At 28.8% G+C, this 17028-nt stretch overlaps 1 protein-coding gene across 1 annotated transcript; it reads right to left on the reverse strand.

Annotated features, from left to right (window-relative positions):
• Positions 1–386: 386 nt before the first annotated feature.
• On the reverse strand, positions 387–16287 carry LOC129919019 (uncharacterized). Its single transcript, XM_055999818.1, has 4 exons — positions 15417–16287; positions 15196–15309; positions 1317–1442; positions 387–729 (listed from the first exon to the last, which is right to left on the reverse strand). The coding sequence occupies exons 1-4, from the start codon at positions 15781–15783 to the stop codon at positions 629–631; spliced, it is 708 nt and encodes a 235-aa protein (XP_055855793.1). The 5' UTR covers positions 15784–16287; the 3' UTR covers positions 387–628.
• Between the last annotated feature and the right edge of the window lie 741 nt (positions 16288–17028).

Below are 17028 nucleotides of genomic sequence, written 5' to 3' on the forward strand. Positions count from 1 at the left end.
CTCGAGCAATAAAAGAGATATCGGGAAAATTTAAAGAGTTTTTGAAAGAAGAATATCTGTTTTTTTAATGATCGTTATAAATTTGTTTAGAACGAATTACCCCATATAAAAGCAGAACCTAGAAAACAGCCAAAAATACGTTTTTTTAGCACTATATAATGGTAATATTTTAAAAACAGAGGCCAATCAAATTTGTCTGACTTCAGATTCGAGTTCGGCACATCAAAAAACTCTAGAAAAGTATTTATTGGTTCCTGTATCTTTTGGCAAAAAAAAGTTAAATTTTGTTGACCAGTGTAATCATTATAATCAAAAGATTACGTGATTTATTAAAAAAATAAACAAGTTATAGGTATTTGAATTTCTTGAGAAAAAAAAAACAAAAATTTTTTTAATTTACCCAAATGCACCATATCCAGACAACATTTCATGTTGTTGTGGAATGAAGTGGTACCAACAACACCATTTATTCAGCTTTTATGTATATAAATAAATTAAAATTTTCTCTTAAATTACATTATAATTTGTCTTACAAAATATTTTACAGTCTTAAATAAAAATTAAAAAAAAATACAAAATATTTTTATTATTATTTTGTTTTAAAAGCCACTATTTTGTCTATTCATTGTTAATGAAAATGGTTTAAAAGCACATGTGTTGCAAATGCCAAAGCAACGATAATTGCTGGAGGATATGCTGCATTCATCGTCCCAGCTGAGATATGTTTCCCTGTAGTAAAAAAAAAAAAAACAATAAATAAATATGTATATGATTGTAAAAGGTTATTAATTTAACGTAAAATTAAAATCACGCAAATAAAGGAGATTTTTTTTTTAATTATTCATATCATTTGAAAAGTTATTGAGTGCTCAACAAAGATCAATCGTTTTTTCAATAGCTGCTTTGGAAACGAAATGGTACTGCTTTGAACTACTTTTGATATACATATTGAACTACTTTGATATATTGAAAAAGTAGTTCAAAGCAGCTTTAAGTACTAAGCAGCAGATAATGTTTATCCCAAAGGATTGCAGTTATTAACGAAAGACATCAAATTTGTATTAATTCTTCAAAAGAATAAAAAAAAGTACGCATACACCACAGTGACCGTTTATATTTAAAATAATTTAAATAGTATTATTGGTGACCAAATGTTGAACTTTGTTGAAAATGCACTTAGTTTTTTATTGATGTACAAACATACATAATTGGTCATTACAAGTTGTAAATTGTTTATTATTTTCTACTGAATTTTAAAGTGTTCTTGAACCATATTTAATGGAGCATGAAATCTTTTTAAAATTAAATAAACTTACATCGTTTTGCCAAAGCTGGAGCACAGCAACATTCCTTTACTTCCTCATAGAAAAAACATGATCCAACCGATGCTTGGTACTGCTTTTCACCAACATAACATATGTGTGGAATGAATGGCAATCCCTCTGAAATTATATAATTATGCAGATATTTAAAATAAAATAAAAATTTATAAATTTAAAAAGAAAATCTTTCTTATTGAAAGAAGTGGACGATCATTTTAAATATCTCCTTGAAAAAAAGGTAGAAAAAACAATACAAAAACGTAAATATTTTTTATGCATTTTGGAATGTATCATGTAACTGGGATGAAATCACATGAAAACAAAATACAACTTCCTTTAATATTTAATATACATTACAAAACTGTTTTATACACCTCTATATTTTATAAATTCTTCATTAAAATTCATACGATTGATTTGGAATTTATTGAAAATTCAAATTGTAAATGTGTCGTTTTATTCGTTATTCTTAACGCAATTTGATATCGCTAAATATAGTCTCATTGCTGCAACAGATCACTTCATTATAATAAAACTTATAGATATAGTAGGTAGATATACGAAAACCTATAGGAATCGTACTACTACAGCTTATTGTTGCGATGATTAATTTTTTTGATATTTTTTTATACGGAACGTGCTGGGAATATTATATTCCAACTTGGCAATGATCGTCAAAGTGCTTTCATTATTGAAAAGAATTATTTTTATTATTAAAAAAAAAAAAAAAAAAAAACAAACCTAACGTCCATTTGATATGTGCGGAAATTATAATTAACATAATTAATAAATAATATCGATACCTTCTTATTGTATATAGAATTATATGAAGTGCTGAAGTGTTGGAACAATGTTTTTATTTTCACTGTATTAGATCAAAAGAAATCAATGAATCTACTGGGTGGCACCTAATTAATTTATTGGTGAAATGCTTCGCAATTGTTAAGGACAAAAATCATGGAGGTAGAAAATTTGAGTTCCATATGCATTTTTTAAAGCAAAACAGTGAATTAAAGGTTAAAGGACTTAAATAAAATAAATAACAATTATGGTCGTTTTCGGGAACGCTTTAGGATTCTAAAAAGAAAACTACCTTTTTGCGACATAGTTCTACCTGTTATTGGTATTTTCAATACATTGTAAAATTACAATTTTTATCAAAAAAAAAAAAAAAAAAAAAAAACTAATGGCCTAGGTACTTACACATTTCAGACATTCCAAAAAAGGATATTTTTATAGAAATTGCTTAATTGTTCCAATTAAAAAAATTGGCTCTTAGTTGTGTTATTTTGTGAATGTAAAATTTGGTTTAGTTTCAGCATACAACATTTTGAAAAAAAAAAGAAAATTGTTTTTGTTCACAAAAAAAAATAATTTTAATTAAAAACAAAACAACAGGGGCAATTTTTGACATGTAGCAGTTAATGTTTTTTTTAATTGTTATAGCCTGTTTTCACTACAGCCCAAATGAGGTAATTTAGCAAATTTCCAAAAAAGTGTTTTCACTACAAATTATCTCATTTGGACTGACAAGTGTCAACACTGAAGTATGAGTTTTGTTGACAGGCCTGTCATTCATAGGAAAAAAAAAATATTAAAATAAAACGGAAATCAAAATGCCAGCAAAAAATGGTAAGTTAAATAATGATCTATTAAAAATAATTGCAATACAAACAAATTGTTTTTCAGAATAAAAACTAATACGACTCCTTGGAAGTAAAATAAAAAAAGAAAACTAAAAAAAAGACTCCAGCCCAAAAACCACCACCGAAGAAACTAATCGTAGTCAGTGGGACACACATTATCGCTATTCCTGAAGTTAAAACTCGCATCAGGTAATGAAGACGAAGCTACATATAATCTATTATGCCATGCTCACCAACCAGACGACAGTACAAACAGAAGTGGGTAATGCTGTATTCGAACATTCACTGACCCAACTCAAGGATAATCTACAAACAATCACAAAGAAGCGAAAGAATCACAAGAAAAGCATACAGCAGATCTAGGTATATCACTTTTATGAGGCGACGTTCGACGACGGCGATGACCAAGGGAAGAACGCAGCAGCAAGACATGTCCTCAAAATAATCTTTTTAAAATAATCGAGGCCCAACGAAATGTAGTATAATTTTTGACAAAATAAAATTGAAACTAATAAAAAATTAATTAAAAGAAGAGATTTTATTTTATTTTTACACGATTCTTGGTGTAGTCAGTATCCAAACAGAGCAATGGTTTCTCCTGGTTTCATATGTTGATCTAACACGCATAGAAAACCCTTGAACTGCTTGGAGCTTCGTTGATTTGTACATTGTTTTGCACGCCAAGTGCTTCAATGCTTTTGAAATAATATACTCGGTACATATGACAAATGGGAATGAATCTTCATCACTTTCAGTGGTTTGTCGTGGCGCAGTACTTGCAGCAGAGGACTGTTGTCGGCAAACAATTTTTTCAGTTTTTCGTAATGAAATATTTCTGTTTTAATTTCGCGAAAAACAAATATACACGTTTTACATCCTTGGGATGATATTGGATAGTCTCGACTCCTAGTTAATTGCTCGGTCACGTCCAGCTTTTTTAACAAAGATCTATTTAAAAAAAAAAAACAAAGTCAATTCTATTCAATCATCAAATTTCTATTATTCAAAAACTTACCTCTAACATTTAATTGCTTCATAGAATGAAATAGAGGTAGAAACTAATGATGGAAATCAAAGTATTATGCTTTATAATATTTTTTTATTTATTTATTATTTACCGACGCGAAATACACAAATTTAAATTTAATTTTACCGCTATGATTTTTTTTTTTAGATTGACGTTTCGTAAAATGCCACAATTGTGGCCTATTCACAATGAAGTTTTATGTGCGTTCAGGCGATTTGACTTAATTTCCTAGCTAATTTCGTTGAAATGAGATGATAATTATCTCATTTCAAATTTGAAATTTGTATGGGAAATTATCTCATTTCGAACCTCATTTGGCAAATTTGATCGAAATCATCTCATTTGCTCTAGTGAAAACAGGCTATTACTGTAAAACCAAGTTTTGACTAATTGTTATTTATTTTTTACTTGTTTTATACATATTAACAAAATGAATGAATTTAAAGAAAATGCTAAAACAAATAATTTACACTGTATAAATCAGAAGGGACGTATACGGCAAAAACTATTTTACAAACAACGAAATGCACAACATACTAAATGGCGAAGGATGGAACGACCTTTATAAATAAATCACTCGGGCCTTACGTTATAGAAGAAGAATTATTGATGAATTATTTTAGAATACGCTTTATTACATGAGTTATTGAATTGAATAATATTTATATTTTTTTTTGCGTAGGACATCCTAAAGTCGAGATAATATACACAAATAAAGTCATATTTTGTAAATCCCTATTGTTCCGCTTCCATGATTTATACGCAATCGTATAAAAATGTAGATAAATGAATTGGGTTTATAAAAGCTCAATGAAATAACTGAAAAGCACTATCTTTTAATGATTTTTTTTTTTCATTAATAATAATTAAAATTCTTGTGAATCTGCAACAAATAAAATATAAAGTTATCGACCGCATTTTTTTTAAATTATTAAAAAAGTAAATCCACAAAATTATTACCAAATTTTTTTGGTTTAAAAAACCAAATGAATTATCTTAAAAAGAAAAACCATTTTAATTTTATTAACTTTTCTATTATATGTTTATATTTTGTTGTTGTTGTATTTTCTTAACTAATTGACCATAAAAAACAAGAATACATAATCTTTATTAATTTTCTAATTATAAATCTATTTTTATCTATGAGTATTATCATAAAGAAACGCTAATATGTGGTATTGTATGTATGTGGTATCTTTAAAAGAATAATTTAGAGCAGCTAATGTTTTGAGAAAAACCAAAAATCAAAGCAAAAATATATAAATAGTGTACAACAAATTGGAAACAAAAAAATCAGATTTTCATATATTATTAATGACTCAGGAGAAGGGCCGCTGACAAAAAAGAAAAATTCATTTTCAACAAATTTATTTGCCACGTTGCAAAGTTAATTAATTAATACTTTTCTTTGTTCTTGAATTAATATAAAAAACGCTGGAAATATATTAATGAACGAATTATAATTTTTCAAATTCTTGTTGTTTAACTTGAAAATTTATCATTTTTCATACCTTTAAAATGTATGTACATATATAAGGATTTTCATTTTGAAATTCATAGATATTTACTTTAATTTTTAATTTGTTTGCTTTTCTGTTTTTAAGTTAAGATATTTCTCAAAATTAGACATGCATTTCAAAATATACTGAAGCTTTGAAGTTTAACATTAAACAAGTATAAAATTGCAAAATAAACAATTTATATAGACATCTGTGAATTTCATTCAATACCTTTTAATCATCAAGAAACACTCTGATATTTCCCATTGTTTGTTTTAACGTTCGTAGCTAATTAGTAATTACTACAGTCAAGGAGTATGAAAAAAGAGCCATTCGTGCTTGGCCAATGGGCAGTGGCGTATTGAGGGGGGGGGGGGGGTGCTCAGGGGGCTCAGGGGGCTCAAGCCCCCCCCCCCCCAAGCCTTCAAGATCATGTTTTTATTTAGCTGATTTCATCATAATGTACATGATTAACAGAAACTTGTTCGTAAATCTTAGAGACTTAGAGGCAGCACAGATGCTCGAGCCCCCTCCAAATTCTGAAATGGCTGTTTGGGTTTGTTTGAGTAAGAGCCTTAGCTGACGATGAGGATTGTGATAATTTTTTTTTTCGGATTTCAGTCCAATTCCGAATTCTTTAGATATTTTTTTTAGCATTTTGACTTCCAATTACATCACAATTTTTGCAAAACTTCTTATGCAATCTCAAAACGCAGTATTTGATCAAATATTTACTTTTTTTTCTCAAAGATATTGGAAATAGAAATTTTTGATATCTCAAAATCTAAGTGGTCAACAGGTTTCTTTAAGAAAATTGCAGTATTGCGCTTCCGATTTGGATTAAAGAGCAACATATTACGAAAAAGCATATATATTTCGGATTAAACATCAAAAAGAATTTCATTTAAAATTAGTTTTTGTGACTTTCACGTTCTGCATTTCACTTTTTGCGTATTCACTTGCCGAAAGTGAAATAGGTGTTCCGCATTTTTTCACTCATTTAGATTTTCAATTCAATTTAGAATTCAATTCACTATGTTTCTGTTCGTGAATTTGGGGGCCTTTTCCAATGAATTGCAGTAATTTCACTTTGACAGTTAGAAGCAATTTCGAAGTTTTCGAAACCGATCGAAATGAAGAATATTGATATTTCATTTCACGTGAAATTGAAAAGTGATTTGAATTCACTTTCGTTCGAATTGCGGAACATGGTCGTATATAACGAAAATATTGATAAGCATAGCCCAAGAACTCTTGACGTGATATAAATTAATCTGTAAACAGTTTTGGATTCAGCACATGACAAAGTTCGAACGAAATAAAGAGTTTTTTTTTTACTCAACTCCTTGCTGTTTGTGTAAAATGTTTGGGACACAAGAACTTTGAAAAAACACTAGGTACTCTGAATGTGAAAGGAGGAGACAGTTGTACTAATCTGTCGAGAGCACTATAATGCAACTAGGTATACCACTTTCAGTACCGCAGCACAGCGTTTAACTCTCGATCAAAGATTAATAAAAAAAAAATGAAAATTTTTACCCTCTAAAAAATTTTTGAAAAATTTTCCAGCCCCCTCCAAAATTTTTTCTGGATACGCCACTGCCAATGGGGTTTATTTAAAAAGCTTAAAACCAGATTTGCCCCAAACTGACTACTTTTGTTAGCGAAGAAAACGCATTCTAGTTCTTTAAAAAAAAAACACTTTTTTCTTACTAACTCGAAAAAAAGAAAAAAAAAAGCAAATACAACACAAAAAATTGTTGCAATACGACCAATAATGACCTTTAAAACAAGCAAAAATTTATTCACTTTCCATTAAATTCAAAGACAGGGAATTTTGTAATTTCTATAAGATTTGAAAGATTTTTCTTTCATTTCATTTATTGAATTTATGAAGCTTTATTCTGCAACTAAAACTTCTTGGTAAAACACTTCACGTCACACCCGCATCAGCGCTAAGTTATATATTTTTGAAAAGTTTTTATAGTTTCTTGTCTTATTGTGAACAGGATCTTAAGGATCAATATTAATATACATATGTACATTTGATCTCTTATTCGAAAATCAGGTGATTAAGTGTCACACCCGTAATGTAATATGGAGATTAAAATTAAATCTAGAATACTTTTAATAAAGGATAATTTTGTTGCCAATGAAAACTGAATAAATAATTAAGAAAATAACAATAATAATTTTATTTTAAAACATTTTCTAAACCAAAAAGGTTATTGTTTCGCATGAGCAAATTAAATTGCACTTTAAACCTGTAACGTTGTATACATTTTTAATTATCAAGCTTGTAACCAATACAAAATGTATGAATTGCACAATTAATAAGGCTTTTATCATTATAACATCTGTGACCCAATAAACTTAGAGATGTCCTTTTTGAGATTAAGAAAAACAATAGAAAATGACAACAGATCTGAAATATGCGGCAGTGCAAGGTTTTACGTTTTTGCAAATTGTGTCGTTAGTTTAATAAAATTACATTGCGTTTTTTGCTTTGTTTTTATAGATACTTATAGGTACCTATAGAGAGAATTTTCTTATGGGAATTCAAGCATAATAATATAATTTACCTAACTCTTCGCTGCGTGTCTGTCACCTATTAAATTATATTTTTCATGCGCTAGGTACGAGTATAAGGTATATACACTAGGGTACACCTTTTGCTATTTATGAATATTTCTAGTTAATTAGATGGGTACGGTGACACACTCACAATACTAAATACCTATGCAAATTGGTCACATATTAAGATTTTGAATACCTAAAGTTTTCGAATAAAGTCTGTGAATTAATAAGATATCGTATTTATATGATTTAATTTCGTGGTTATAGGTGCTCTATGAGGGCAAAATATTCCTATACAAACAGAATTAGAATTTGAAATTTTAATAATAAAACTAAGTATAATATGATTGTTTTGATGAAAGCAAAATAGGAAAAGTGGATGCCGCTATTCTATAATTTTTAAATATTTATGAATGGATAAGCTATAGCATATATTTTCATTGAACTTGGCGCCAAGTAGATTTTGATTTATGATAAACAATTGAATAGAAAATAAATCTACCGCAAAAAAAAAATGATTGAATGAATGATGGGTGGTATCGGTTGTCATGAAATAGTTTGTGTTATTTTATTTTATTACTTCCTTGTAGTGGAGTAACTAAAGATACAAAATTGGCAATATTAGGGAACCCGATCGAACAGCTTAGATTTTGATGACCTTTTTTATCAAACGTCGGTAATTAAAAATACTTTAAAGTCTATAGATTAAAAATTGCCGGTGTTGCCGTTTTGATTTTTTAAATTTAATTGAAGATTTTCGTAGCAAAAACAAATTTTTTTCAAAATTTTTTCTTAAATTTCATAAATTAATTGATGCCAAAAGATTGTCTAGGAAATTCAAGGAAAAAAAATATATAGGAGTGAGGGACAACCTTCCATAGTTCAAGCGATAGATGCAATTTTCTTATTAATTGACTTCAAACACAAAAAAAAATATTTGAACCCAACGGCAACACCTACAATATTCAAATATACATTTTTTAAAAGCTAGAAGCTTAGTCATATATGTAAAATTAAAATTAAGTTAATTGAATGAACGGCTTTTGAAAGAATGGTAATTGAACTAATTGAAAAAAAATTATTGAAAAAATTTTAACATGTCGTTTTTTAAACTTATAGTCGTAATATAAAATGCATTTATTTTCAAATTTTTTTGGCCGCATTTATTATGATTTCAAATTATAAGTGGAAATGTCAATATGTATTACGGTTTATGAAAAAAATTAAAAAGTATTTCATTTTCGAAGAACTTTTTTTAATAAAAGTTTTGAAAAAAAATGTAACTTATTTTTTTTTAAAGTTCAACATCTAAACATAAAATTATTTTTTATTCATTTAATAACCCTTACTGTTGAAAGTTAAATAGCAAAAATTTAAAGTTCCTATTTACCACAGTCTTTGAGAAAATGAATTATTTCAATGCAAAAATTCAGTTTTAATTAAAAAAAAACCATTGAAATTGAAGTAATTTTTCATTTTTTTTTTTTTTCAAAAGTGTGATATATTTTACCTTTTTTGCTTCGAAATTCAACTGATAATATTTATGGCCAAAAATTTTTTTAAATAAATTCATATTTTATTAGAAAAAGTTTGGAAAAAAGTCATTTTAAATTTTTATAATAACATTTTTTGTTTTAATTCTGAGTTTGAGGACCATTTTTTCAAAAAGTCTTGATTAAATTTAGTGGATTTAAATTTAAGAGATAAGAATGAGCTTCTGGCTTTTTAATAATGTATTTTAAAATATTGTAGGTGTTGCCGTTGTTTTCAAAATATTTTTTTTGTGTTTGATGTCAGAATGTTAGAAAATTGAATTTATCGCTTAAACGATGGAAGATTGTCCCTTACTGCCTTTTATATATTTTCCTTAAATTACCTAGAGAATCTTTTGCTATCATTTGTTTTATGAAATTTAAGCAAAAAAAATGGTTTTGTTAAAAAAAATTTAATTTTAAAAAACACAATATAGACTTTAAAGTATTTTTAATTACCTACGTTTGAAAAAAAAATCGAGCTGTTCGGCCGGGTTCCCTAATAATTTGCTTTAGTTACTCTACTATTGACTACAGGCACGCTTTAAATATTATGTTTATGTTTAATATTAATATATATTTAATATTTCTGTGTTTCTCTATATAACACTTTAAATGAGCTTTCGATAGTTACGGGTGTGACATGTTTACTCATGTTTTTTTTTTACATTTTACATTTTTTTCACACAATTGTTTCTTTTGTCACACAATTGTTTCACAATTTAATTAAAATGTTTGTATTTTAAAATATCAAACATCATTCAAAATTGCTTGAATTCGCTTTCATCGCTCAATTTGAATTCATGTATAGAAATTTGTATCGCTTTATTATCTTTATCGCTTGACTAAAAACCGCTTTCATAGAAATTATAGCCCTTAGGCTAGGAACACACATTCGACTTTGGTCGAGCGACGATTCAATCGCAAAAGCGGATCACGAAGATTTCAATGCTTGTGGGAGATAGTTTTCCAAATTAATCGATGCAATTTTTTGGAAGCATGTGCGATCACGGACATTAAAATGCTTTTGTGATCCATTTTAGCGACTTAATAGTCGCTCAAACAAATACATCGATGTTTTACAATATATCTGAAAAATGCTGAAGAGTTGTGTTCGCTACCGGTCTAGGTTCAATATTCAAGTGTGAACGGAAAAAAATTTGTTTCGAATAAAATGAAAAATTACTAGACTAAGGGCGCCGGTTTGTTCACACTCAATTATCTTTCAATCAAGGATTTTTCTATGGAATAATCCTTGATTAAAAGAAAATCGACTTTGAACAATCTAACCCTAAACACCAAACATACAGTGAGGAGCAAAAGTGGTCAAATGTTTTGCCTTTTTTGAGAAAGTTGTTTAAACTTAGTGTTCTTTACATGAATTAAATCGTTTTTATTTTATTATTTTTCTATATTATGCCAGCATTTGTTTTCCTGATTAAAATTTTAAAAAGTGTTTCATTGTCCAAAAATGGAGAGTATCATATTGGTATTTGAACTTGACCAATTCTGCTCGTTTTGGAAAAAGGCTTTTGTTTCAATATATTGAGTGTACTAGAATTAATTTTTACCACTTTTAACCACTTTTAACAATGCCTCGAGATAGGATCTATTAATCTGTGAAGAAATAATTTTAAAATTCGGTCGTATTTCAGCTTAATGGAAAGCTCAAAGCTCATCGCTTTTAGACTTGTGTTTTTTTACTGCGCTTACAATTTCTTCAAAAATTTCAACAGATTTTCAGCCAAAATGGGTCAGGGCCTTATGCTGACTACGCAACTGTCTGAAATTTCTGATTTCCGAAGCAATATTTGACAATTTTAAAGGTTTTGGTGGGGTCTTCATCTAGTTGAAAAATTATATCAGACAACACGGAGTCTTCTTTTGCCAAAAAAAACTTGGTAAATTGTTTCGTTTTATATCAGGATAGGTTCGCTTGTTCATTATTTTTTCAAAATTAACTAGCAATCCACAAGAAAACACCGGAAAATATTCTTGAGTCCATAATAATTTATGTCCGTTCTATAAACTTGATAGTGCTGAAATGTTTTTTCCAGTTTTGGATAGTAACTAGATTTGCATTCTATTTCTTCTGTGTTCTCGTCAATCCAATCTACTTTTCCCATTGGTTATTGATTCCTTTTTGTGGTTATAGTTAAAGTTTTAGTAAAAGTTTTAGTAAAAATTCATCTAACCTAACGATTTTTGACTTGAAAAAAGGTTTGGTGATGTTCTGTTTGAGTTTTTGGGGGGAGTTCCCGACCTTTGACAAAATTTGAAGATATGATGAATAGGAAAATCTATCTTGATATAAAACGGTACAAGTTAACAAGTTTTTTTTGGCAAAAGAAGACTCCGTGTTGTGTGATATCATTTTTCAACTACATGAAGACCCCACCAAAACCTTTTAAATTGTCAAATATTGCTTCGGAAATCAGAAATTTAAGACAGTTGCGTAGTCAGCATAAGGCCCTGACCCATTTTGGCTGAAAATCTGTTGAAATTTTTGAAGAAATTGTAAGCGCAGTAAAAAAAACACAAGTCTAAAAGCGATGAGCTTTGAGCTTTCCATTAAGCTGAAATACGACCGAATTTTAAAATTATTTCTTCACAGATTGATAGATCCTATCTCGAGGCATTGTTAAAAGTGGTTAAAAGTGGTAAAAATTAATTCTAGTACACTCAATAGGTATATTGAAACAAAAGCCTTTTTCCAAAACGAGCAGAATTGGTCAAGTCCAAATACCAATATGATACTCTCCATTTTTGGACAATGAAGCATTTTTTAAAATTTTAATCAGGAAAATTAATGGTGGCATAATATAGAAAAATAATAAAATAAAAACGATTTAATTTATGTAAAGAACACTAAGTTTTAAACAACTTTTTCAAAAAAGGCAAAACATTTGACCACTTTTGCTCGTCACTGTAAATCGAACAAAAAGGAGTCTGATATGATCGGATTGGCAACCGTGAAACAGTGCTGTAACTCTAGCCTTAACACTTAAAACATAAAATTGAAAAAAAAACTTTCACTTGCACAGGGAAAAATATGACCACCTAAGAACTAACAGATCGCCTTATTGTTTTATTGCCTATATGTTTTATAAGGAAATATTATTAAAATCAACGTTTAATAAGGTTTTTTTTATAAGGATTTCTTATTATTTTTATAGAGAAAATCTCCTTAAAATTTGAGGGAAAAGTTAATTTTTTTTTAAATTTGGCACTAGAACAAATATCGCGATCAATATTTTTATAGCAGGTTGGTTCAGGTGGTAAGGTGTGCGACTAATTATCTGAAGACTTCGGTTCGATCCCCGGCCTGGTGGGCGACTTTTTTTTTAAAGTCGGAAGTCATCTTGGAAAAAAAACATGCAGAAATTCGCTTACTATAATGTGGAATCCGGTTGTTTTTAGGTGGTCTATTTTCTCCGTGTAGAATTTTAAAACCATTTAAAATAAGAAACAGGGGTCTTAACTGCAAAAGTAAAGAGGTGTAAGTTAATTTTGAGCAGGAGTGTATTTTGCGGTTCCTGTGACATGGAATCGGAAACTGTCCAATAAAAAAAAATTTGCTACGTAAGAATTATAAAGAAATATCATATTCAAATACTATAATAAACTATACTAACTCCTAGATCTAGAATCTAGATTATCTGTGATTTAACAATGTTAACGCCTAACTACATTGACTCAAAGAAGAAAAAGTATAAAAGTGAAATGTAATTTTTTATATTTATTCCAAATGGAAAACTTAAAAAAAATTATGCAGAAAGCTAAGTTCTTTGTTTAACAACAATTTGTTTACTCTTTCTCACAAAAAAATTCCGTTTGTTTTTGACAACATTGTCAAAAATGCATAAAATATCAAACAAAATTTCCAATTTTTTTTTAGTCTGTAGGTGGTCTTAGCCCTTAAAGCCCAGGGGTCGAATCACCACGATTACTATCATACGTTAACGTTTTGACTATTGCTCTCTCTATTTAATCAGTAGAAAAAGAAAGGGACACATAGCAACTATACGCTAACGAACGTATGCCGTAGTTCGACCCCAAGGTTGTTGACAAAAAAGATATATCACAGTATTTAAGCTAATAAATTCCCTTCAATTTAGACTTAAACTTAAGACCATCTCTTTTAGCTTAATAGTTTGCAAAATATATTATTTTTCGAAATGTGTCCATTTTGTCCATATCGAGTATTTTTTAAGCACAAGTAGGCCAGTCATTCGCAGCTCGTATTTGTTAGTTTTTATATTAAAATCCTAAGCTTTAAGACCTTGAGAACGATTTTTGTCGTTCAAAGCTTTTTTTTATTACATTTTATTATAAGTGTAATATGCCAACAAAAACAAATCAATAAATAGTATACAGGGTGTCCCAAAAGTAATGGATCAAACGAAATATGCTGATAGGCAAACTTTAGGGCTCTCAGAATTTGGTAACTTGTTCATCCCAAATCCTTACGGTTTTCGATTTAATGCAGTTTTTGTGAAATTCCGAAAAATACCGACTTTGCAACAGTATTTTTCTTCCTCCGCTCATAATTGATTTTTGTTTTTTACAATTCTTTCACTAAAACATTGCCTAATAATAAGAAATAATTAATTAATCAAAATATACTTTATTTCATACGCCATTTCGCTGCAAGTTAATTAACAGTTCCATGTTTTAGAAAAACTCAATTTCTTTCTTTTATTTCAGAGCAACACCCTGCAAAAAATTTGTATGGTGTGGCACTGGTTTATTATTTTGAAAACTTGTCGTGTTATTGCAGTTTTGAAAAATGTATAAAAATTTCCAAAGTTGAAATTAGAACGAAAGATATCACAATTTGAATGCAAAAAAACAGACGTTTTCAGAGCAAAATAACAAACAAAAATCGAGGCTTTTGTTCAAAAAGAAATAAACAAACAACAGTCGAGAAAATGTGTTTATTTTTCTTTGTTATTTTTCTCTGAAAAGCCCTGTTTTGTTGCTTTTAAATTGTAATATCTTCAGTTCTAACTTCAACTTTGGAAACATTTATACATTTTTGAAAACTGCAATAACACGACAAGTTTTCAAAATAATAAACCAGTGCCACACCATACAAATTTTTTTCAGGGTGTTGCTCTGAAATAAAAGAAAGAAATTGAGTTTTTCTAAAACATGGAACTGTTAATTAATTTGCAGCAAAATGGCGTATGAAATGAAAAATATTTTGATTAATTATTTTTTTCTTATTATTAGGCAATGTTTTAGTGAAAGAATTGTAAAAAACAAAAATCAATTATGAGCAGAGGAAGCAAAATACTGTTGCAAATTCGGGATTTTTCGAAATCTCACAAAAACTGCATTAAATCGAAAACCGTAAGGATTTGGGATCAACAAGTTACCAAATTCTGAGAGTCCTAAAGTTGGCCTATCAGCATATTTCGTTTGATCCATTACTTTTGGGACACCCTGTATATAAAATTCTGAACACGCGTGAGTTTTCATTAAGCTTCCTTTAGTTAGATAGAACCTATAGTCATATTTTATTTGACCTTATAAAATAAACAGATTCATATATCATCACATACTCGTAAATGTATTGATAAAACTCACCATTAGCATGTCCTTGTTCACACCAGCAATGATCATTTATAAACTGCGGTCCCAAACAGTATTTCATTACATTTTTTGTGCACGTTATTGATTTACAGGTACTTGCTGATGGACCTATACATATTAATATAAATATTAAATATTGATTAAAAATAACAAATCATCACGCTTATATTTATTGCACTTGTATGTTATCTTATCAACAACAAAATATCGCTCACCATCGAAAAAACTTTGATTTAATTTTTGCAATGCTGCAATTGCATCTTGTCTTGTTACTTGATGTTCAAATATAAACTCTTCATAGCTTGCAGTTGATGCATCTTTTCCAACATTATTATTATTATTATTATTATTTGTAGTTCGATTCAATGATTGCGCATTTGATTTTGAAATAATGTGTGCACTTAAAATCACATAAGTAATTAATAGAATTAACACTTTCGTTTGCGTCGAAATAGCCTTTTTATATTTCACAGTCCAATAATCATAATAACTGCTAATTTTATTATTACAATTTCGATGATGATGGTAATGATGGAAATCGCTATGAAAATGGCCTTTATCAATTCTTAACCACTTCAACATTTTTCATTTCGACGATGACATTATTTATGAGTTGTATGTGTTTTGGGGGTCTGTTTATTTTCGTTTTCGATTTTTCCTGAAAATATTAATTTTTTTAATTATTATGCCTAAGCTCTATAAAATTAACTGCTGGCATAATTTTTTTGTTTCTAGGTTCGAATATATACAACACATCGTTTTATTAAGACTCATTATAAAATTTAGTTTTTTGTTATTCATAAAGTTTCGAAAAACAAAAACAAACAAAAAAAGAATAGGTTTAAAAACCGAATGGACTCTCTATTCGTAGTGAGTCTTCCATGTGTTTATTCAGAAATATCCGTGAAAGTGTATAAAGGCACAAACACCGACCGACACGATCACGATCGACGACGACGAACGAAACGACGCACGCGATCCGTTGCTGGACGCGTATCTTCTAGATTTGTTATAGACTATATCGCTTCAAAAGCGGCTACTTCATTCTGTTTAACGTCTAGCAGTCTCTCTAATCGGGTGGCGAAAAAAACGAAAACCACCATGTGAGCAAGTTGTGGGTATAAGTTTGAAAGCTTTATTTTTTCGTGCTTGATTTCTAAAAAAAAAAAAAAATTAAGAGTGTGGGCGGGAATGGGTCGAATATAATTCGTATAAAAAATATTAGAATGCTTGTTTGCTACCAAATTAATCGCATGTTGCAAGTTAGTTTTGTATGAGCTTTTGATAACTTAATTTTGTTGTTGTTTAAGTATAATGCAGTTAACCTAGAGCTCACTAATATGTAAGTTAAATGATAACAATTACAATAATGTTCTTTGTTTGCCAAAGCCATTCAAGCCTTTGTGCATGAATATTTAATTTTTGAGAATTTTTTTTGAATAGTAATCCTTTTGTTATTTTGATTATGCTCAGCATATTATGCAAAAAGAGAACATAATCTATTCAAGAATGATAAAGAAAAGATGAATATAATAATATAATCGATATAATTTGGGAATCTTCTTCAACTTGACTTAAAGAACAAACATTTGGGTCAAACATGTTTTTTTGTTTAGAATTTCAAAATGAAGATGAAGAAGCATGCATTTCACGATGTTTAAAAATAAACGAAAGGGTCACAAATAGGTACTTGTTTTTACATTGCAATTGCTTAGATCTTTAAAATTTTTTATATAATATAAGCAAATTAAAAACATAAAGTTAGATTTATTAACTAATTAAATGTGAATACAAAATCGTAGAAAGCTGTTTCCAAGAAGTGTATAG

Source organism: Episyrphus balteatus, chromosome 4 (assembly GCF_945859705.1).
Source record: "Episyrphus balteatus chromosome 4, idEpiBalt1.1, whole genome shotgun sequence".
NCBI classification, from domain to species: domain Eukaryota; kingdom Metazoa; phylum Arthropoda; class Insecta; order Diptera; family Syrphidae; genus Episyrphus; species Episyrphus balteatus.

Bases quoted from the DNA above. Each gene is read 5' to 3' on its own strand.
- LOC129919019 (XM_055999818.1), bottom strand. From the start codon at position 15,783: ATGTTGAAGTGGTTAAGAATTGATAAAGGCCATTTTCATAGCGATTTC. The intron at 1,443-15,195 runs GTGAGTTTTATC...ATATAATTTCAG, and splicing joins TGAACAAGGACATGCTAATG to AGGGATTGCCATTCATTCCA. The intron at 730-1,316 runs GTAAGTTTATTT...TTTTTACTACAG, and splicing joins TCCAGCTTTGGCAAAACGAT to GGAAACATATCTCAGCTGGG.